Source organism: Lissotriton vulgaris, chromosome 12 (assembly GCF_964263255.1).
Source record: "Lissotriton vulgaris chromosome 12, aLisVul1.2, whole genome shotgun sequence".
Classification (NCBI taxonomy): Eukaryota; Metazoa; Chordata; class Amphibia; order Caudata; family Salamandridae; genus Lissotriton; species Lissotriton vulgaris.
The window spans coordinates 625,293,141-625,317,425 of NC_141700.1; the positions used below are offsets into that span (position 1 = coordinate 625,293,141).

Below are 24,285 nucleotides of genomic sequence, written 5' to 3' on the forward strand. Positions count from 1 at the left end.
TGCTCTGGAGCTAGTCGGCTGTACCTCCCCCACACCCCACCCCATCTCAGGCAGGCTCTTAACAGTAAGTGATAATCCCAGGACCACAACCCACAGGAGGATTCAGCATTGACAATGTTGTCATAGAATTAGACCTCCCCTTCCATTAAGGTCCAAAAATCCCTTACATCAGAATGGAGCTTCCTGTTGAAGATAATGATTGGACTGGGAGCTCCCAGCAGGGACCAGTGGGTCACAGGGGTCACGTGTTTACCTTGAGACAGCAGAGGAAGAAGTCTCCAGCAAGGCCGCTCTCTTTGCAGTGTGACAGAAGGTCCACCAGGCATTCCACCATCCACTGATCAGAGGACACCTTCTGATACAGAGCTTCCTCTTCATCACTACAAAGAGAAAGGAAATAACTCATTAAGGTATAGCATAGCACACTGCAGGCTATGCTGCACCGCTACACACAGAATCCTTGGCAGCCCATCTGGTAATAGAGAAGAGGCATAGCTATAACAAGCATTGACAAAGCCCATAGTTCTCGGCAATCCAAGAGTTAAAATCATTTTCAATGCTAATGCGTTTGTGTAGGGCACTATAATTAGGGGCAGACCACAAAATAACACAGTCAAGTCACAGAAATATCAGGGGCGCACTTTCTTTCTGTTTCACACCGATCCTGGGTAGAGATGAGATCCAGGCAATAATGGATATGCATGAATTGTGCTGTGTGTGTTTTTTAAGTTTGACACCGTCAACGACGTTTATAATATTTTGAGCATGCACAAGATAGTGCGGGTTTTACTAAACTGCTCCTGGGTTTGTTAATAACCATTGGAGTGCCATTGACAAACTGTAGGTTAATAAAGCCGCATTTAAGTATAAATAATTATCCCTGATCGATTTTGTAGTTTATGTTAGTTAGAAATTCACGTTTTAAGACAAAACAAGATTAAAGGGGTAAAGTACAGACATGAAGTCCTGTGTTGAAAATCAGTCATTGGAAAATGATATTGTCATAGTGAACTATTGGACACATAGAACTGCTGTTGTGACAGAAGAGAGAAAATGAAATGAATAATGAACTATTGAGAGGAAAATAATAAGACATTGAGAATATGGCAGTAAAACACTCCAAGTAGAAAACATTGAACAAGAAATTAAGTTGCCCTTAGAAGGTGCTTTCCGTAGCAGTCATTTTGGGAACACTGCACTTCCGGCTGTAGGACCAGTTATTGGCCTCAGAATACCAACTCTTAAACAGTGGTTGAAGTGCATTAAAAAACGTATGGGAACTGTGATGTTGCATGCAATGGGACGGCGTCAGTGAGTGTGGGGGTGGGTAAAAAAAACCAAAATATTCTGCAAGTTTCTTTTAGTGTTTTTACTGTCAGGAAGCTACATATAAAATTGTGCGCAGCTTAAGTGAAAAATACATTTTAATAAGTTGTTACTGTGGGAAATGCAATATAGTACATTATAAAACCTCTATTAGTTAGTGCCCCTTAAACGTCTATGTGTAAACAGAGAGCAACAGCATTAAATGTTTGTTGGTGAAGTAGAGAATAGTGACTTTTGTATTTTTAGTGCTACGAGGTCACAGCCTGTGACAGAAAGCACTGTGAACATGTAAGCCATTATTTTGCCTTACACAGTATAGGATATACTGCTACAAAATGCACATCAAGGTTTAATATCTAAGTATTCCAGAATCACCCAACGGAATATCCAGAAGAAAAACTCCCACAAGATAGATGAGGGCGCGGTCCCCATCAGACGGGCAACCATGGAATATAATACACATATAGAACATAGGTTCATATAAGGACCAAACAGTCATGAGGCAAGGTGACCACATCACACAGTGGCCAAGATCAAAGTACAACAGGTCATGCAACAAATGTGAGGGAAGGATAGAAGGTCACGCAATAACCGCGGTGTGGTGCAGAAATAAAACAGGAAAAACAATGTTGTTCTACAATCAAATGCCAACCAGACTGGCCCTGCTGAGCATCCACAGCGGTAAGAACCGTCACTACGTGGGTATGCCGTATATTCCCCAATATCAGAGGAATTTAAGCCCCTGGCTTGAAGAGGCCTGTACCACCAGAGACACAAGGCGGCACTCTAGAATCCCAAGCTTGGGAACAAGTCTCCATGAAACTTGCCAATCCTACCTCTAGCCAGGAGAGGGGCCATAGCGCAACACTGGCATGCGAAACCAGGTCCACAAAGTGGAAACAGTCAAAGACGGAAAACGATCTACCGGAGGGAATACGTGAAAAACCTCAGCAAGAAAACATGCCGGCATTGTAACAATTGAAGGATAGAAGGAGACAACTCCAAGGGAGTGTAGAGCAAAAACTGCGTACCATTGATATGTGATGGAACCCCCAGGAGGAGATAAAAGGCTGCCAAAGGAACTGAACTATGAAACAAGGTTTCCAACGCAATAACAGGACAGGGTAACAACTCCTGAGCCACAGCCCAGGGGCAGAAGTAAGGGCAACAAGCCAGAGTGGCCAATATCACACATCTCACAATATGCTAAAAGGAATCGCGTGTCAAAGGATTTACATAACATTTGCATCCAAAGAACCTGACCGGCTAGTAAAGTAAGACTCTCTGCAGGGTCTCAAGACAGGAGGCTAGCCAGCAGCACCAGAGATCAGGGTAAATACACTGATCTGGTGATTGACACTACAAAATGAACATACTGCGTTGTAATAACAAGGGGAAACATGGTGGGAAGGGGGGCAAGCTAAGGGCCTGGCCCTCCCTGACTAGCCCGAAACCTAAGTAAGGCTGCATCTATTCGGGCTCCAAAAAGATTAATCCTATCAAATGGCAGGTCAAGTAAGGTTTTCTGGACAGCTTCTGAAGATCCTGAAGCTAGGTGTGTCGGCACAATGGCAGAGCCGACGCCATGGCTCGACCAATGGAATCGGTGGAGTCCATTCCACACCTGATGAGCAGCTTAACCACCTACCGACCATCAAAAATCAAGTGGGTCAACTCATCCTTGTTGGCCTCTGGGAACAAAGGTGAAAGCTGTGCCAAGGAGTCCTACAAGGAATGGAGAAAGTGTCCTAGGACGCAAAGCGTGTTGGTGGAGCGTAATGCTGCACTATAGGAGTAAACAAATGTGTTTCCCGCAAGAATTCTTCTTTATGGACTCTTTGTCAAAGGGAAATGGGGAAGGTTCTCTATTTCAGGGAACGCCTTAATGGCCTGGACCGCGAAGCTGTGGTAGGTCGGCTCTCGAATAAGGCAAGCCGGGTCCCCTGGGGAAGGCCCATATTTGTGTGCAATAGCGCAGTCTACTGGTGCCCCCAATACAATATCAGACAGTGCCTCACAAAAGGGGAGTACTGGTTCAACCCCCGACTGGCAGGGATGAAGGACCTCAATAAGAGGGTCCAGAGCCTTCTCCACTGTAGGTAGAGTGAGATCTAAGACATCAGCCACTCTTTTCAAACCTTCTGCTAACGAACAACTAGCTTCAGATGTGAGGCCAGGAGGAGATGAAAGAGAGGAAGCAGGGGATGAATCTAGCCTGCTGGCTTCTCCCAGCTCAGCAATCCAGCTGTCCATCATAGCAGGAGCCACAAGCACTGGCTGCCCCATGGGAGCTCTCCCCTCACATCCTTCCCCCAACTGGTCCTGTAAAACCTCCACAGAAACCATTGGTGATGAAAATGGCTCAATAACCGGTGTCGGACAGTGCCAAACCTGCGATTTTACCAACGTCCACCTGGGAAGGCTGAAAAATGCCGGCAGACGTCGGCGCAGATGCAAGGAGCCAAGGCGAAGCCGACCCTACATAACGCACAGCTGTGCTGTGCACTGACCCCGGCTCCGAGTCTTCAGAGGCTGTGGAAAAATGCACCGTCGGGGCAACCGACATTGCGTCGGAGTCGACTGATGTCACTAGTGGATGTCCCGGAGGGTCATGCACTGACGTCCCTGTGTCTGAGACTGGAACTGCCACTGAGGGTGAACCAGTCGACGATGACACAATTACTGCACCTATGACCTCCTTTGGACCTGCAGGCATTCCAGAGGGAAACGAGAGTCCAAAGAGAAGATGGAGAGCCTTGAAATAATCCTGTATCTGTTTCCAGGTCACCCGGGCTCCAGGAAAAGGTGGAAGGCATGTTAGCGATTCAGGAGCAGAAGTAAAATAGTCACCACGATCCACCCCGCAAGTCAAAGGAGCCACAGATGCCCCGGGACTTCGATCTCTTACTATGCCGCTTACCGTGAGAGGTAGCCGGAGACTGAGACCGCTGCATTTGACCACGGGGAGAAGAAGGGGGCTCACAGGAATGACTTGTGGATCGGGAGGATGACCGATGCCGTGAGGAGCTGGAGGTCCGCAACAACCGCACCTTCAAAAGTTTCATGCGCAGCTCCCGCAGAGCCTTTAGCTTCAACCACTGGCAGGAATCACACTCGTCGGCATCGTGGTGCTTGTCCAAGCACCACATACAAATAGAATGTGGATCCGTACCAGACATTTGGCTGGCACAGTACCCACAGGACTTAAACCCACAGGGCATAGGAATTTAGCACACTGTTTAAGATGAGAAAAGCTCGTACCCGCAGGCCAAAAACAGCTAGAGATATACTACTTCGGATTCGCATGCACTTACTTATGTCAGCGCACCTGAGGGGACTTATATGGCTTCACTGATGTTATATTCGGAGTCGACGTCGCACGGAGGCATGCGGCGCTGCCCCCCAGCACACAGAGGTACTGCTGAGAAAAAGTTTTCCGGATCCTGTCCGATGCCCGGGGAGAATTCACAAGTTAAGGAATCTGTGCCTAGATGTCTCTATCCGATCCCCAATGGCTGAACCAATCAAGTTTCCATATAATCCCCATATTCTGTCAAACATTCAGTATAAACTAATAGTGCACAATATATCTTTTCCAAAAAGAATATTGTTCTCATCTTTGCTGAGGAAAATGTGTTATTTATTCTAAAATTGTGTCAATCAGGGACCAAAATTCTTCAACCACGTACATTTCCGAAATATATGTTTCTAGTCGCCTATTGCCCACTTACAGGTATCACTTGTTTGTGACAAAATGTTTGTAATTCTTATGGGGACCCACCATGTCATTCATTGCTCTGCTCCTTCCTTTTTAACATCTATATTCCAAACCCATTCGTTACAATGTCCTTTAAGCCCTGCAAGTCTGGGTTTATTCCATCACCGTTCTTTAGCCCACTCTGCCACCCCAGTTCAGACATGGCTATATGCAAATCAGTCTGACCCTGTGCCTCATGGGAACAGTCCAGCCCGAACTGCCAAACCATGTCTTCCCTGGACCGGAAACAAGCTTCCGAGGACCGGCAGGGTATGCTCAGACGTGAGTCCCTTGCATACTTTGCCATTGGATTCAAGCAAGCCGGGCTGAAGACGGCTGGAATGCCAGAAACCGGTCCTCGGAAGCTTGTTTCCGGTCCAGGGAAGACATGGCTTGGCAGTTCGGGTTGGACTGTTCCCATGAGGCACAGGGTCAGACTGATTTGCATATAGCCATGTCTGAACTGGGGTGGCAGAGTGGGCTAAAGAACGGTGATGGATTAAACCCAGATCTTTTGACTGGGCGTGTGTGTTTGATTGATTCAGATGCTCCGTCCATCACCACCCCCTTTTGTACCACTTTTAGAAAGTTGACATTTTCTTATTTTATCCAGTTAGTGCCTATTGCCGGTTTCAGATCACAAGTCTTGGGGTGGGTGACAGCTGAACTTTGTGTATTCCCGCTAGACAGTCACACACAATGGAAGCTTAGCTGTGACGATGGGTCAGCCTAGCAGGATAGGAGGGAGGAGCTGGACCCAGCCTCACTTACACCTGAATAGGCTGTGTTCTGTCCCTGCAAAAAAGGCTGCATACAGCCCTGTAGTGAGTCTGGAGCCAGGGCAGGACCCCAGTGCACTTCAAAGGCCTGTCTTTAAAGTCTCCCCCACTTCAAAGGCCCAACTGAACATTAGTACTGGACCTCTGACACCACCACTTCAGTATACTTCTAGACCTGCCAGGAAGGAGGACTGCTGTGCTGCTGAAACAACTAGTGAAGTCTATAAAAAGAGGGACAATAGGCGAATGAAGGTCCAGCATTGACACCTTCAATCAAGTGAGTTCAATCAGAAGATATGCAGTTCCTAGGAGAGGGGCAGGGGGAGGTCGGAGGCACCTGAGGTGTCAGATCAAGGGATCTATCCTTCAGGAGCAATAGCCCTCACACATCCCGAGGGGTGTCATGCTTCATCATCGGGCAGCTCCTCGTTGGGCCGGTACTACAATGCCCAACGGGTCCCCGAAGGGGGATTCTTTGCCGGAGTTATTTTGATATGTTGCTGATGAGAAGAGTAAGGTGCAGGAGTCTACCCTGCCAAGTGGTACCACCCCAGACCTGGACCCTTGTAAGGTGTTTTTTCAGCGGAACGGAAGCATCCTCTGCTGAGCGGCATACTTCCCGAGCAGAACCAACACATCCCCTCAGCTGAGCGGCGCATCTTTGAGCAGAACCAAAGCATCACCACTTTTGCATAGATTGGACCCGTCGCAAAAGACTCAAAGCGCCAGTGCATCCCACATCTTGGGAAAGACGCATCACCTTCAGAACCTCCACTACGTGGCGCTTTTCCCAGGGCAATCTTCTCGCATCCTTTGTCACTAGCAGCCTCGATGACTATGCCGCACCTCCTCATCGCAGCTTCACGGCTCATCGGATCTAACGCATCGTCTCACCTGCACCGTACATCCTCGACACCGGCCTTCCCATCGCAAGGCCCATTGACAGGATACTCAACATTGGCACATCATGACATTGGCACATACTGCATTCTCGTTGCATTCCAGACCCGACACATTGCCGCCAATGTGCGATACATCTCCAACGAGGATCCATGCAAAGGCCACGCAACTAGGAATGACGGTACTTCGGTTCAGTTGACCTAACTTGGGCCCTGTAGACAGCCCGCACTTCAATGCAGTTGGCCTGAACTTTTGACTCTTTCCGGTCTGGCCAGATATCCCCGGTTGACGCTACCTGTTTCTATTTTACAGTCTATTCTTCAAAAACTCATAACACAAGTTCTACTTATTGGATTTTTGTTGTTTTGCCCTTGTTTTATTTAATACATTTTGCTAAATTTTTCTAACCTGGTGTGGTATGTTTTTGTGCAGTGTTTTCACTGTTTAGTGTTTAAAGTGTTGCACAACTACCTAATACACAGCCTCTAATGTTAAGTCTGACTGCTCTGTGCCAAGCTACCAGAGGGTGAGCACAGGTTAATTTAGGGTTTGCCTGTCTCTTACCCTAACTAGGATTGTAGTTGCTTAACCAGGACTTAAACCCCAGTAAACCAACAACCCAATTATTAACATTAGTGATCAGCAATGATGATATGATCTCTGTTTGTGCAGTGCTATACAGTGATTTAGTCCAAACTACTATTCCACATCTAAGACCAATTTGAATTTTAAATTCTCCCTAACTGGCATTTTTGATTTGTTCTCAGAATCATGTCTCTGGCTGCTGGATCTACAACCACTAGCATGGAATGTGAGCTGGCCAAAATAGAGGTATACACTGTGGCCAGGTATGAGACTTCTGCAAAGAGTTTGGACTTCCTGCCAAGAGTACCACCAGGAAGGTGGAATTGCAAAAGGCACTGTGGGCCTGGGCTGAAGCCCACTCCGTACTGAATGAAACCACAGCTGAGGATGATGTCCCACCACCTGCATCAGATGAGGAGGGTATGACTCCTGAATCGGAGAATCCTGCCAGGGCATGGAGCAGTGTCTCGTCCCATGGCTTGCCCCCAGAGGAACTGGTGGAGAGGAGAGGGAATTCAAGCTGTAAATGGCTTAATTAAAAACGGAGGAGAAGAAGGCTGAAAGGGCCTTGGAGGAGAAAAATAGGTTATTGGCTCATGAGAGGAGCTTAAAAGAGCTGGACATCAAGGTCAGACAAGGTCAGACAGTCGGATTCCAGCAGTGAGGATGGCAGTAAGCCTGCAATACCTAAAGGAGAGAAAAGGGTTTTCATACCTAAGGATTTGGTGCCCAGTTATGTGGTGGGAGACAAAACAGACAAATGGTTTTGTGAGGTTGCAGTGAGGGTTCACAAGGTACCTGAAGAGCATTGGAGGGACGATCTGGGGAAACACAATCCTATTGCAGGGAGGGACACACTTCTTTTTAAGTTCAAAATAAGCTTTATTGAAAGTTTTGAAAAAGTCATATAAACAATTTAAATACACGAATGCATATAATTGATACAAAAAGAATAAATGAAACACATGAGAACAAGAATCAAAAATCCAAAATAGATAAGAAAAAACAGTTCATATGAAATAAATACAAAATTCTTGCAGTAGCTTTTCAGCAAATTACCAAAGCTTGGAAAGACTCCACTAAACTCTCTTATCAGGCTTGGTGGTATGCTGTGTGCTATAATCATAGATTAGATACAACATATGTTTATCCACCTGTTTTAGCCCCAAAACGAAAGCAGTTATGGGATCCGGTTACTTCATTTTTTGATTCTTGTGCCCTTCGCTCTCTGCCTAAATCTCCCTTTCAACAAGAAGTTGCTAAAACTCCTTGAGTTCCTTTTCTTATATTGTCTTTTTTTTATTTTTTTTTCTCTTTTTCATAATATTCACAAAATTGCTATGTTGTTTAGTATTATATTTCATAGTATTTTATTACTCTTTATCTCCTAGCTGGTATTTTTCTTTTCTTTTTATCCTTTTGTATTTATTTCATAGGGAGGGACACACTTCTAATACCAGAAGTTCAAGTCCCCCAAATTAAGGCCATTGTACTTGCCAACTCTGGGCTAACCTCTGAGAAGTATCACCAAATATTCAGGTATAGCCAAAAGCTGCTCAACCAATCCTGGGTAGATTATGTGGACTCCTCTAGCAAGGCACTGAATGGTTGGGTGCGGGACGCAAGGTTAATGATTATGGTGGCTTGTACAATTTAATCATGATAGAGTACATGTCAGTATCTGTTTTTCAGAATTACATCAGCACCTAGTTGACATTAAGCCGACTGATCCCAGAAAGCTTGCTGAGGAGGCAGACCTCTGGGCCAGTACCATAGTGTACAAAAGGTTATTTTGGAGGGATACCTACAAAGGTGGTCCGGTTTCCAACCAGAAGAAAGTGAGGGGGGAGAAAAATGTAAACATAAGGAATTCTTCAAAGGCTCCCAAAATAATTCCTAATGGAGTAGTGGTAACCAGTCCCAGTCTGACCATAAGAAGGGGTTCTTTGATCACAAGACATTCTCTTATGATCCAGGCCCAGCTCTCCCATGCTGCTGCCCCGCTCTGCTTCCTTTCCGTTTTCCTGAGTGCTTTCTCCTGCCTTTGCCTCATTTTTTACTGCTTTCTCCTTCCCTTCCCCCTGTTTTTCTGAGTGCTTTCTCCTGCTTTTCCCTAGTTTTTCACTGCTTCTCTTTGTTTTTTTCTCATTTGTCGTTCCCGTCTACAGTCTGTTTTTCCACCTCCCGCCTAGACTCTCCCAACCAGCGCCTCTCCGAGCTCCCAGGAGCTCCTTTTTGGAGGACGTAGCGCGACCCATTGAGCAGGCCCCAGGCACCACTCTGCTTCCTCCCTGTTTTCCTGAGTGCTTTGTCCTGCTTTCCCCTTGTTTTTCACTGCTTTCTCTGCAAAGCAGCTAGCAACTCCAGCACCTTGGGACCCTCACGGGTGATATGCTGCTCTTTATAAATCCTGATTGATTGCTTGATTGTAGACAGGGAGGTCTGTATCCCAATGTACCGAGTGATAGAAGTATGGGCACAACACGGGCGACGCCAAATGTCTCAAGAGGGCACAGTTCCCTGCTGGTGGGCAGACACCTTGGTTGCGGAGTGCAGCGCTTGGGGAGGAGATAGTCCCAGTTAGCTTTGGGGAGCAGACAGAGGTGACCCTAGTCTCCCAGGGGGGTAACGAGATAGTGCCAAAAGCCCACATGCAGGCTAATACTTCCAAGTATAGGCAGTGGGTCACCATCCATGGAAGAATGTGGAAGCCTGGCCAGACAGAGGAGCCAGCATGACTACTGTGAAGAGTCAGCTGGTGTCTGCAGAGCAGGTCTTACCAAACATATTCCAACAAGTTATAGTCACTGACAACTGGTTCCCTTTCAGTGGGTTAGCAGGGGAGGGGGGGGGGGGGGAGTTCTCAGGTTCTCTGAAAGTAGCTGTGAGCTCTCCTGTGACTGTAGATGGTCTGTCGGGCAACAGACTGGAGCACACTAACTGGATGGAAGTAGAGCTCAGGTCACACTTTGAGATATTGGGACTGCCTGAGTGGGTCTGTATGACCAAACGGGCCATGGCTGCCCAAGAAGGAAGTCAAGGTCATCTGAAGCCTGGAACAATGTCCAGACAGCAGCACAGAAGGAGAGGTGCAAGAGGCATGGGAAACCATCCCCTGAAGTTCCCACGGTTGAGATTGACGGGGTCCCTAAGGTGGAGGCCTCCAAGCCAACCGGGGCTTACATTGCTGCCCTGGGTAACCTGTCTGAGCTTTGTGCGTGGCAAGTTGACGGTGGGTACACCTGGGACGAGATACGCAGGTTGCAGAAAGCGTGTCCCACTCTAGAGGGTCTGAGACAGCAAGCTCTTGAGAAGTCCAGGGTACCGACTGACAGAGCTGTTGCCAATTGAGGTGAGAAGTTTACTCTTAATTAACGGGTAAGCAAACTTTACAATTTAACTTACCAATGTACTCTGTAAGGGACAGGAAATGATGGGCCTATATGACTCACTTGCTTGAAAGACCACTCAGTACAAGCATTTGATCTCTTTGTTTTCATCATGATTTTTATGTTACACTTTTTTGTCTTTTACAGGTGTTATCAACATATTGAAACCCACCGAAACCGTGACTACTGGCTTTTGTAGGTTGTATACGTTTCAATCACATTACCAAGTGTTCTTATGATAATCATCTTCACTTTTTTCACTGTTTGCAGTAGCATTGAGCATCTAATCCTGAGGAAGGCCGCAATCCCACTGAGATCTCAATGGCCGAAACATGTAGACCAGTTTTTTGGACAAATGCAGCTAATATTTCCTAACTGCACATGCACTGTTTAGGTCAAGGACTGCGTCGCACTGCGTAGCAGTGTGGGCGGAGCTCTGAGATTTAATGTTTCTTAGTTAGGGGGCTTGAAACCGACCCTCTTCTCCATTGGCTGGCCTCATAAATGCTGGCCAGCCGTTGGAGGAGAGGGGAGTCACTCCGTTTAAGCCCCGTCTTTTTTGGATTGGGGGGCGTGTTTTTTCGTTTCTTTCTCGCTGTGACGTCATCATGAAAAAACACGCCCCCAGTCTGAAAAGGACTGGGCTCTTTCACGATCCCTCCCCGAGGGAGCTGTGCCCTCTGCTGCAGGCCCTTGTTAGCTGATGCGCTTCCGGCTTGCCTGAGGACCACAGAACACTATCTCCCATCCATCACCCCTGTGGTCAGTCACACAATCCCAGTAACAGTTTATCAAGCCAAGTACCCTCTTCTCATCCATCCTGCTAACCCTTGCCCTCCGCCGGTCTCCTTGGTGACCCATGGATATAATTAGAGTCCGGGAGCTCGAGGAGAGTCATGTGACCGCAGGATGAACACAGAGGTTGGGGCGGGTTGAAATATGTGTCCAGGAGCAACAGCGCCGATCTGTCAGTGCAACAGAGGCGGGGACGGAGCAGGGCACGAAGGAGCCGATTGGAGAACAGGGACTGTGCGGCGTCGTAACCAAGCAACAGTAAGGCCTGGAGGTGGTACTTCCTGCCAGGTGGTGCTTTCGCTTCCTGTGTGTGCAGTGGAACCGGAGCCGGGAGGAGGATGTGGTGAGGAGGAGGGGGAGGAGATTTTGGGGGTGCGAGGCTTAACCGGTTGCGGAGGGTGTGTGAGTGGGAGGGGCGGGATCTGGCCAACAGATCTGCTCCTGTCTGTGATGTGACAGGCGGAAGAGGGGTCAGGGAAGAGGGTGCTTGGATGACTTGTGCTTCTCACTTGCTGTCAAATAGGTTTTAGTTCCACTTTCGCGTGGTCACGCCGTGTTGTGCATGCTGCAGGAATTGTTCCTTGAACCGTAGTCACCTACTGGCATTGTCTTTGGTTTTATTTGTAATTTGTCACGTATTCTGCTGGTTTATATTTGGTTTTGGAACCTAAATCCTGGTTGCCAATAATTCCTCTGTTAAACATTAAGCAAATTCAGGCCTATTGACTTACTCGACTTTTCGTTCTGGGTAATGCAGTTCAACTTTTAAACATTCTAAGCACTGGATTTAAAACCCCAGCACATAAAGTCCTGTCTGCTGCAAGGACAGTCCTGTAGCCCACGAAGTGTCAAAATGACATTGAATAACTATCTGGTGTAAGCCCCTGCACGCTGTTACTTGTAATAATGTGTTCTTCACTCAGGTTTGCGGCTTGTTTTTGAGGTTTTTTTATACCACGCACTTGTCCCAAGGTCGTTCAGTACTTTACACGAGCATCCGATTATATGACACAAGTCAAGATTCATTTTTTAAGCAAGGGGAGATTGCGATTTGCCCAGAAACACAAGACGTTGACCGTATGTCGGGACTGAATCTGGTTCCCAGTTCCAACGTCGGCAGTACTGGCCTTTAAGCCACATATGTCCGAATTTCAAATGTACTTTGTTACTGTACCCAAGAAAGCTAGTTCTTCCTGCCAAGTGACTCCATGTCTTGAATGACGTCATGCTATGAATAACAACATTGGTCAGTTCCGGCTTTTAAATCAGCAGCATTTCTCAAGCTGAAATTTTCGAAATCACGCATTGAGCTCCAAAGCTTAACTGCAGTTGTCCTAATACAAAGTGCTGAGGGTGTAGAGGTTAAGGATGCCAGTCTGTGTTTCAGACCCCAATGTCATATCTTTTTTCCTTTATCATGGGGCTGTGATTGTTTATTAGGTCGAGGACCGTAGGCTGCGCTTGCGCAGTTCGGTCCGAAGATGTAATGTTTTTTAGTTAGGGTGCTTGAACCCGCCCCTCTTCTACTGCCCCCTGGCTGTGCTTGCTCTCCTACCCCCTGGCTGTGCTTGCTTTCCTGCCCCCTGACTGTGCTTGCTCCCCTGCCTCCTCGCTGTGCTTGCTCCCCTGCCCCCTCGCTGTGCTTGCTCCCCTGCCCCCTCGCTGTGCTTGCTCCTCTGCCCCTCGCTATGCTTGCTCCCCTGCCCCCTCGCTGTGCTTGCCCCCCTGCCCCTCGCTGTGCTTGCTCTCCTGCCCCCTGGTTATGCTTGCTCTCCTGCCCCCTGGCTGTGCTTGCTCTCTTGCCCCCTCGTTGCTTGTGCTTGCTCTCCTGCCCCCTCGTTGCTGGTGCTTGCTCTCCTGCCCCTGTCACCTCGTTGCTTGTGCTTGCTCTCCTGCCCCTGCCCCTCGTTGCTTGGGCTTGCTCTCCTGCCACTGCCCACTCGCTGTGCCTGTTCCCATACCCCTTCGCTGTGCTTGCTACCCTGCCCCCTCATTCGTTGTGCTTGCTCACCTGCCCCTGTCCCCTGTGTGTGGGTGCTAATGCAATAGGTCTCGCATATGCAAACGATTAAGCTATTGGCAATGTAAATGACAATGCCATCTATTTACGATTAAAAAAAAAAAGTCATGAGCATTGCCAATAGCTCTACCTGTAATAATGCAGAGACCATTGCATTGTAAATGCTTGTTTTAACTTTGACACCAAGAGTTAATTAATAAAGTTCTTTTCTCTCTTGGTAGTCAATTTTAGATCACATATCTCTCCCCCTTTTTTTGCACTGCGCCCATCACTCAATAAACTACAGCACTTTACATGAGGTGGATTTTAGTAGATCCTACAACTGAATAGTATCTAAAAAACATCCCTGAGCTCCTCCCTTACAGTGAGGGGGTTGTAGCCCCTGGCTGCACTAGGTGTTGCAGCCAAGAGGATATCCCAGATAATGAAGCATGCTACTTCGGTGGGTGATGGGATTCCGTCCTTATAAAAGGATTCCCCTCATGTATGACTAAGAGCCTTTGCTTGTACTGTATGCGCTTAAAGCTTTTTTAAGCTTGCCAGACCCGGAGATAATCGGTTATTTTGTAACAGTTGTTCTGGGGAATTTATCCGCGTCGGTCTCTAAAGGTTTCCCTAGACCCTCTACCCTTGGTTTTGTATACTTTGGACCTTAGAGATATGCAGGATTTTCTTCCAAAATGTCTCCCACATAGGGCAGGTGACAAACATATGTACAATATTTGTGGCGATCAAGCCACAGTTTGGACATTTACCCTGATTGCTCAAATAGCGTCCCTCTTTCTGTCCCCAGCTGGCTATCCTTTCTGGGGTATAGTATAACATACATATCTTCCGGAATTATTGCAGCTTTAGATTAATCGAGTAAACAGATCCTTCCAGTGTTGCAAGTGCATTACTAACAGCTATGGGAGTGAAATCCTCCCCCAGCACATTACTCCACTTTGTTGCCAGCTTCAATCCCTGGGATTGTCAATGAAATATTAATGTATGCAGAAAATCAACAGCTTACAATAATAAAAGGTCAACAAAAGGTCACTGTGATGGTCACGTTCACTTCATATTCACGTAAACCATGAACCTGGCGCCACCAACATATTAATTTCATAGCAAAAAATTGTCAAATTAGCAAATGGATGCTCTTTAGAATCGCTTTCAACAAGCGCTTCTGAATCTAGCTTCTAAACACCGACGGCCTTGTGGTAAAAGTCTTGCACCAGTTTGCTTGGAAGCTCTATCTTCTCACATTTTTTTCAAGCTAATCGAAGCTTCATTATTGGCGACTTGCTTCGTAGTCCAACAGCAATAACAAACATACTTTTTCACCTCCCCTTTTCCTTTTTATTCTCAAACAATATTCCCTCTCTTTACCAAAACATCGTTTTGTGTTTTCCGTCTCCTTTTCTATCTTCATTGTTGACCACTATAACCTCTTTTGGTTTGATTTTGGCTTCTATTCAGGGCCCAGCTCTTTAACACACTGCATGGTGTGCTCCACCCTTTTGGCAATCACTAAGCTTTGGGAAATGCGAGACCTCAGTCAAACCGCATTTCCTATTCTATACAAACACCTTTGTGCTGAATCATAAATCGATCAAAGATGTGTTTTTCAAGTTCTGCCTTAAACTGCATGAAGAAGCAAGTTTCCAAAGTTCAGGTACAACCCCTTTTATTGTCCCTGCATTTCTCTGTGCCCATTCTCCATAATGAAAGCTTTCTAATATTACATACACTATTAGGGGCCGATTAGGATGGAGGATTTTCCGCCTCCTCCGGGCCGGCGGAAGCCACCTCCGGCCCGGAGGAGGCGGAAAATCCTCTGCGGAGTCACCAAAGACCCACCGCCAAATTAGGATGGCTGGTGGGTCTGGAATTCCGTCCGCCGCTTTTCCGCCGCGGTCGGCTTCCGACCGCGGCGGAAAAGCTATAACATGGCAGGCGGTGTCTATGAGACACCGTCCGCCATATTATGATGTTTGTGTAAAACTGCTTTTCCACGGCGGCTTTTCCGCCATGGAAAAGCATACGGACATTCACTTTGGGGGCCGCAACGGGCCCCCTGGGTGAATGGGGGGTGGACGGTGCACATGGGGGGTACCTATGGTACCCCCCTGCATTTGCGTGCACAAAGCGGCAGGCACCGTGCGGTCCCTGCCGCTTTGTGCATGTAAATGTAACACATGCTATTTTAACATTGCGGCGGGTGCAGCTTGAAGCTGCACTCGCCGCAATGTTAAATATAGAGGATGTGACCGCCACCCTGGCGGTCACATCCTAATCAGGACGGAGGGAACGCCGCAGCCCCTGCGGACGTTCCCTCCTCCTCAAGGGTGGCGGACGGACGCAAGTCCGTCCGCCATCCTAATCGGCCCCTACATGTGTGTACAATTACTTTGATCACACGTTTAAGTCAAGTAGTACAGCTCCTTTACTGCTTTCTGGTAATACCCTCTTTGATGTGTTCAAACTGTTGTAATTGGCTCCAAGAATAAGGCAATAACAAAAAAACTTACATTTGAAGCGAATAAGGTTATATTTATGAAACTTTGGCACTAAAACTTTTGCATCTTATACAAAGACAAACACAATAGAACACACCAAAAAGAATTGCTGATGCATGATGGAACATCTGACTAAGCAAATCCAGAGTGCTCAACCTAATGTCTTATCTTGGAGCCCAATCTGCGCTCAAGCCCAAGACATAGCCAGGTAAAGGATTCAATTGATGTTAAACCTGAAGAAAACTAACTAACCTCTAACATCAGCACAGAATCTAGCAAGGTGCTGGATTCTTTCAAATAAGCTTTTAAAAACATATGACTTTCAAGTACTCATTAAAGAATCAAAAAGGAAAAATGCACGCTATAACTTCACCTAGAAGCAACTAATACATTTGCCAGTACAAACAGAGACATATAAGGCTAGGATAGCAAATAAATGCAAATAGCCAGGAAAGAGGGAGAGGGAAATGTCGTCTTATTTTTCCCTAAGCAACTTTAGACCACAAAAAAAGAGATAATGACCACCATTTACAACATGATTAAATTCCCTATTGACACCCCCCAAAAATGTAAAGAAATATTTTCACTCTTTAAAAAGGGCTCTCGCCCACGCAAAATGTGTGTGGTATGCTCCCTCTTCAAGACTTCATCGAGCCATCGGAGCCCGAATGGGCTCGACTATTACCCTGTAATGGGTGGGTAGGGGAGTTCTTTGATATTATTCAGTTTCTTGGGACCAAGTTTCACAGATAAAATAACTTTCAAGTCACGTCAACAATTTTTAAAAGCTAGGGGGCTACGAACAACATTAAAAGACAAGTATTGGCAAAGCCTTTAGGACCCGCCTATACAACAGCTATTGAGTTTGGCCACGTTGTACAGCAGTGGGATGCTGTTCAGCATGGCTAAAATTTAGTGGCATGGAGTGTCCAAGCGTGGAGTGTTTGGGGGGGGCTTTGAGTGTCAGACTGGATCTATTGGAGTAGAATGTCGTAGAGTGGAGTAGGGGAACTATAATGTCGCAGAGTTCAGTAGAGTAGAGTAGAGTTCAGTGGCAGAAAGTGTTGTAGAGTACAGTGTCAGAGAGGAGGGGCATGGAGTGCAGTGGGTTGGAGTAGATTGAGGTGGTGGGGTCGAGTGGGTTGGGGTGGATTGGGGTAGAGTGGGCTGGATTTATTCGAGTGGGTGGACTGGATGAAGTGGATTGGATTGGAGTGGGGTGGATAGAATAGGGGTGAGGTATTGAATAGAGGAGAGGTAGATTGGATTAGAGTGGAGTGGATTGGGGTGGTGTGGATTGGTTTGGAATGGGGTGGAATACAGTGTGGTGGGATGGATGGATTGGATTGAGTGGGGAGGGTTAAACTGGGGTGGGGGGACTGGAATGGGATAGAGTAGGGTAGATTCGACTGTATTGGAGTGGGGTGGATTAGAGTAGGGTGGACTGGATTGAGTGGGGTGGACTGGATTGAGTGGGGTGGGTTGGATTGAATGGGGTGGATTGGATTGAGTGGGGTGGAATGGACTGTGGTAGAGTGAACTGGACTGAGGTGGATTGGATTGAGTGGGGTTGGAATGGATTGTGGTAGGGTGGAATGAACTGGGGTGAGGTGGATTGGATTGGATTGGGGTTCATTGGATTTGGGTAGAGGCGGATTGGATTGGGGTGAGGTGGATCAGATTGGGGTGAGGTGGATTATAGTGGGGTGGATTTTTGTGGGATGAGCATTGGAATGGTGTGGACTGGATTGGTCTGTGGTGGATAGGATTGAGTGGGGCAGATTGGTGTGGGTGAGGTGGTCTGGATTGGAGTGGGGTGGATTGGGGAGTACTGCACGGTTATGTGTTGAACCATCATTTCAGAAATTACACATAAAAAAGAAACACTGCCGCTTTGCAATAAGATAATCCTCATATTTATATAACAGTGCCCACAAGCAAAAACAAAAAAGGAACCAGGAGTGCAAAGTGATCAAAGACAACTTGGCAAAATTAAAGAAACTTAACTATTGAAAATAAATCTTTACAAGCTTGTTTGTCCTGCTGAGCACATTTTTGACAGTCACACACCTTCTATTGGCAGGGCACTAAAAGTTAAACAGAACAAAATAGTACCTTAATTACGTCAGAAGCAGCGGACGGGCACAGATTAAGTTTAATCAATCAGTGCTTGGTCCCTGCTCCACAGAGAGGAACGGAAATTATGTTAGACATGCCTTGAGGAATTACAAAGCTGTAAAGAAATGTGCCACTCAAGCCAACAAAAGGTAAGCTATGGGCGGGCTCCAAGCCCTTTGATTTATTCAACAGTATATCGCAAGCAAGGCGCATGCTCTTTCAGGCTGAACCCTTAAAAAGGGACGTACCTGGAGAATACTACTTCCCACAGGTCCACATAGGTTGACACGTTTCAGCCAGCATTTTAATTGCCCCCTTGGGTCGCACGGCTTTCTTCAGGACTATTTGGATCCCTATAAAAAGACTCATTTGTAGGTGTGTCCAACGCTAATTCCATGCAAAGCACGCTCATACATACAAATTGACTTTTTAGTTGGTATTTCCTTACGATTGCTCTGAAACTACCCAGCTTTTCAATGTTTATTTAGATAGGTCAATGCCCCATGGGAGAGTACGGGTGGGTGGACCACTCCATCACACTTATGCTACGGAGTCTAACCAGCATCTGCTCCTATAGTTTGTCCTGTGAGCCCCCAATTTCATGTGGGCAAGAGTCCTTTTAAAAGAGTAAAAATATTTTCTCCACATTTTTTAGGGGAAATCAATAAGGACCCGAATTATGATTTTTGTGGTCCACGAAATAAATGTAGTCAAACATTTCTACTTCATAGTCCACTGAAGACACACAGAGAAGAACATTGCTTTCACCAGAAAATTAATGTCAATGCATAGAAAACGAAACAGTCTTCACACGGGTCGCAGAAAAGCTCAGCAGTCTCTAAGGCAGCAGACCTGCTCTCACTGACACAAACACAGCTCCGCTACGTGCTGGCCGTCAATTAAGTTATACACAGTTCGCATTAGAGAGCAGGGCTGCCACCGATCTTGCAGCCCAGCTCTACAAATACAAACAGATTTGCCATGCGCGCCATCAAGAGAGCACAGTGCGCTAGTTGAAGAGCTCAGGAGAGTTCTCTCTGCTCACAATGCCATTAGAGTACAATCAGAAGTATTTGTAATTACATTTATATAGTGCTTACTACTCCTGACGAGGCGTATAAGTACTTTTCGGCAAGTAGCACGCTACTCCGGAACCCAGAGAGGGTTAGTGGTGAATTAGTATAGAGAGAGATGAAATTAATTTGAGCGGCAGACATGTGAGTTTGTTATTTGGATTGAAAAAGGATAGTGGAGGGATAGCAGAGGGAAGGGTTTGCATTTATAGTGGAGGCATAGAAGAGGGAAGGGTTTGCATTTATAGTGGAGGCACAGAAGAGGGAAGGGTTTGCATTTATAGTGGAGGCATAGAAGAGGGAAGGGTTTGCAATTATAGTGGAGGGATAGAAGAGGGAAGGGTTTGCATTTATAGTGGAGGCACAGAAGAGGGAAGGGTTTGCAATTATAGTGGAGGGCTAGAAGAGGGAAGGGTTTGCGTTTATAGTGGAGGGATACAAGAGGGAAGGGTATGCGTTTATAGTGGAGGGATGGAAGAGGGAAGGGTTTACATTTATAGTGGAGGGCTAGAAGAGGGAAGGGTTTGCATTTATAGTGGAGCCATAGAAGAGGGAAGGGTGTGCATTTATAGTGGAGTGCAAGAAGATGGAATGGTTTGCATTTATAGTGGAGGCATAGAAGAGGGAAGGGTTTGCATTTAAAGTGGAGGCATAGAAGAAGGAAAGGTTTGCATTTAAAGTGGAGGCATAGAAGAAGGAAATGTTTACATTTATAGTGGAGGGCTAGAAGAGGGAACGGTTTGCATTTATAGTGGAGGGTTAAAAGAGGGAAGGGTTTGCGTTTATAGTGGAAGGATAGAAGAGGGAAGGGTTTACATTTATAGTTGAGGGCTAGAAGAGGGAAGGGTTTGCATTTATAGTGGAGACATAGGAGAGGGAAGGGTTTGCATTTATAGTGGAGGGCTAGAAGAGGGAAGGGTTTGAATTTATATTGGGAGGGCTAGAAGAGGGAAAGGTTTGCATTTATATTGGAGGGCTAGAAGAGGGAAGGGTTTGCGTTTATAGTGGAAGGATAGAAGAGGGAAGGGTTTACATTTATAGTTGAGGGCTAGAAGAGGGAAGGGTTTGCATTTATAGTGGAGGTATAGGAGAGGGAAGGGTTTGCATTTATAGTGGAGGGCTAGAAGAGGAAAGGGTTTGCATTTATAGAGCAGGGATACAAGAGGGAAGGGTATGCGTTTATAGTGGAGGGATGGAAGAGGGAAGGGTTTACATTTATAGTTGAGGGCTAGAAGAGGGAAGGGTTTGCATTTATAGTGGAGGTATAGGAGAGGGAAGAGTTTGCATTTATAGTGGAGGGCTAGAAGAGGAAAGGGTTTGCATTTATAGTGGAGGCACAGAAGAGGGAAGGAAGGGTTTGCAATTATAGTGGAGGGCTAGAAGAGGGAAGGGTTTGCGTTTATAGTGCAGGGATACAAGAGGGAAGGGTATGCGTTTATAGTGGAGGGATGGAAGAGGGAAGGGTTTACATTTATAGTGAAGGGCTAGAAGAGGGAAGGGTTTGCATTTATAGTGGAGGCATAGAAGAGGGAAGGTGTGCAAGTGGAGTGCAAGAAGATGGAATGGTTTGCATTTATAGCGGAGACATAGAAGAGGGAAGGGTTTGCATTTATAGTGGATTGATAGACGAGGGAAGGGTTTGCATTTATAGTGGAGGCATAGAAGAGGGAAGGCTTTGCATTTATAGTGGATTGATAGAAGAGGGAAGGGTTTGCATGTTTAGTGGAGGGCTAGAAGAGGGAACCGTTTGCATTTATAGTGGAGGGATAGAAGAGGGAGGAGTTTGCATTTATAGTGCAGGGATACAAGAGGGAAGGGTATGCGTTTATAGTGGAGGGATGGAAGAGGGAAGGGTTTACATTTATAGTGAAGGGCTAGAAGAGGGAAGGGTTTGCATTTATAGTGGAGGCATAGAAGAGGGAAGGCTTTGCATTTATAGTGGATTGATAGAAGAGGGAAGGGTTTGCATGTTTAGTGGAGGGCTAGAAGAGGGAACCGTTTGCATTTATAGTGGAGGGATAGAAGAGGGAGGAGTTTGCATTTATAGTGCAGGGATACAAGAGGGAAGGGTATGCGTTTATAGTGGAGGGATGGAAGAGGGAAGGGTTTACATTTATAGTGAAGGGCTAGAAGAGGGAAGGGTTTGCATTTATAGTGGAGGCATAGAAGAGGGAAGGGTGTGCATTTATAGTGGAGTGCAAGAAGATGGAATGGTTTGCATTTATAGCGGAGACATAGAAGAGGGAAGGGTTTGCATTTATAGTGGATTGATAGACGAGGGAAGGGTTTGCATTTATAGTGGAGGCATAGAAGAGGGAAGGCTTTGCATTTATAGTGGATTGATAGAAGAGGGAAGGGTTTACATTTATAGTTGAGGGCTAGAAGAGGGAACCGTTTGCATTTATAGTGGAGGGATAGAAGAGGGAGGAGTTTGCATTTATAGTGGAGGGAAGGGTTTGCACTTAATACAAACCAGTAAGAATATCATTGCTGGTGGTGTTTGGTACAGCCGTGATGCACGCACAGCACCAAAAGGAACCTGTACCACAGTCTCCCATGCACGATTCTGACCAATATAATAAGGTACTGAGTATAATTGTGATGCGATAAGCGATACTTTTGCAATAAGTAATTGACACATTTCCACAGAAAGAGTCCAAACATGACACCAAATGCAACGCTTGAAGGTTCAATAAAAACTCAAGTCATCACCAATTTTATAAATCACGCGAACAAAAGGATTATAAAAAATACAAGATGAATGGCTCCAAGGTACAGAAGAGGCAGAAAACAGGTCTTTGTGCAGATGTAATATCTAAGAGACACCGAACATAAATGGAGTCCTAATCATTACATTCTTTGGTGCAATAGATATTTCATGTTAATAGCAGAGCAACTCATACATTCTAACCAGGAAAGCACAACATTTCGCTTTCAAGCAATCGCCAACTTCCACACCCATTTGCTTATACACTCAAAACCACACTTATTGATCCTACGAATCGTTAAGGATCCAGTCATAGAAACACCTGCTAAGGTGGTCTGAGCCACAACACCACGAAAGGGCCTTACCGAATGGCTTCTTGCACTTTGATGATGGCACCACCTTCACTGGCAGCTGCAAACGTGCAGCGAGGATCAAGAAAGGGCAAGGTCCTGTCCAGTCGTGCAAACTCCTTCAGTGTTACCAATGCTGCCCGACGCTCCAGCTTGTCCAATAGCCAAAGCAGGATCTCCTGACAAGGTGACCTGGTAAGGAGAAGTGACTCAGTGTGAGACAGTAACCTAAGCTCACAAATATTTATTTTTTTCATTAGCAGTTTTATGGAGTGCAAACCAAACACATGGGTGGTCAGGATTCTTTACCAGTGACCTCGTGCTCAGAGAAAAGGTCAAGGGTTAGTGTTACTAGTTTTTTGAAGGCTAGTCATTCTAGAAAGGAATGGGCCAGAACTCCTAAGAAACCGAATGCCTCTTGAGATAGATAGTTTCACATACAGGTAGTTCAGGTCTAAAAATGAGTATCTATGTGAACAGTACAACCCACTTTGAATATGCGCCTGCCAAGGATTCCTGACATAACTGTGGCTGTACATAAAAAGTTAGTAATGGGCATTTTGACTAGGCTGTGATTAGGTGAGTTCAGATTAAGATTTTTGTATGAAGCAAAGCACATAGATTTAGCGCAGTTAATAAATGGCTTAAAATTTACAACGTGGAGGGCTGAAAACCATCCTTAACACAGATTTAGTTAAAATCATGATTGGACTGATTGTCTTCAAGGTGCTGCATAAAGGGGAAGATGTCGCCCGGAGAAGAGATTTTTAGATACAGCAGAATAACCCCAGCATTGAGAATATATGAGACACTGGATTGTCTGAATAGAGATCAAAGGGCTTCAGTGTAGGCAATGGAAAGAGTCAAAGCAGATCAAAGGGCTTCAATGTCAGCAATGCAAAAAATCAAAGCAGGAATTTAACCTTGAGGCACTTTTTGATGAATGAGAAAAAACTTGCAGATTGTTGCACACTTATGTCTTGTGAACAATGTTTCAAGGACCCCTCTATTCAAGTTCATTTCTTGTTCAGAATGTCCGTAACACCTGGGCCCCAGTAGACAGTTGTGTCAGCCTAAGGGTGTGGCCTGGGCCTGAGCTGCCCTGAGGTGTGAACTGTGAGAAGCCCTGGCGGAAATTGCCGCACCGCCGCGAGGAGGCTTTGCGAAAGCCCGGGCGGACAACTGTGGACTACTGCAGCCCGCTGAGCAGGGTTGAGATGAGCGGCATCAGCTGCAGGTAGCATCTAGCAACAAGAGGGGTAAATACACCCACAGGTTCGTCAACATGGCTCCGATGCTCTTTAGAAGGCAGATAGCAATGTCCTGGAAATCAGGACGGCCCCCCCAAATGAAACACTGGGTACGAGAGCTGCTGAAATGGGCCAAGGCGGAATCAGATGCCTGGCTCTCTGGAGTAGGGGTACGGTGGCCACATGCTGGGATACAAATATTACACAACTAGAGGCCAAGAGGAATGAGAGGCCACCCTGAGCAGGCAGTGGCTGTCCTTCCTGTCTCAATCCCAATAACTAATGATTGTGCCCACTCCTGTGCTGGCTGCAGTTCATGTTCCCCGCCAGTGTTGTCGCCCGGGCTACCCACTGTGCACACACCTGAGTGTACTCATTGATTGCCTTGATGTGTTACCTGTTTATGTCTTTGGACTGTAGGTCATTGGCTGTGGATGCACAGCCCGGCCCACCGCACATTGGCAGTAGTTATATGTACAGCTTTACCATGGAAGCAGTTTTGCAGACCTGTGTCTGCCTCATTTGCTGTTTTGGATTCTGCTTTATGCCTTAATTCTCCGTCATTAGTTTTCTTGCTGCTTTGGTTTATAACAGGTAAAGAAATGTAAACAAAAAAATAAAGATGAACTAAAAGGTGATGTGAAACTCTAGCGCCTGGATACCCTCACGGGTGACAAGCAGTGCTCTACAAATCCACCGTACATTACATTATATTACACATTTGAATTATGAGTT

At 46.3% G+C, this 24,285-nt stretch overlaps 1 protein-coding gene across 1 annotated transcript in view; it reads right to left on the reverse strand.

Moving 5' to 3' along the window:
* Positions 1 to 24,285, reverse strand: part of TANGO6 (transport and golgi organization 6 homolog) — a 579,124-nt gene that overhangs the window by 315,687 nt on the left and 239,152 nt on the right. Inside the window, exons 9-10 of the mRNA XM_086945772.1 lie at positions 22,316 to 22,492; positions 254 to 380 (exon numbers count right to left, since the gene is read on the reverse strand). Of these exons, the coding sequence (XP_086801898.1) occupies positions 254 to 380; positions 22,316 to 22,492 (304 nt within the window). The remainder of the gene's footprint in view (positions 1 to 253; positions 381 to 22,315; positions 22,493 to 24,285) is intronic.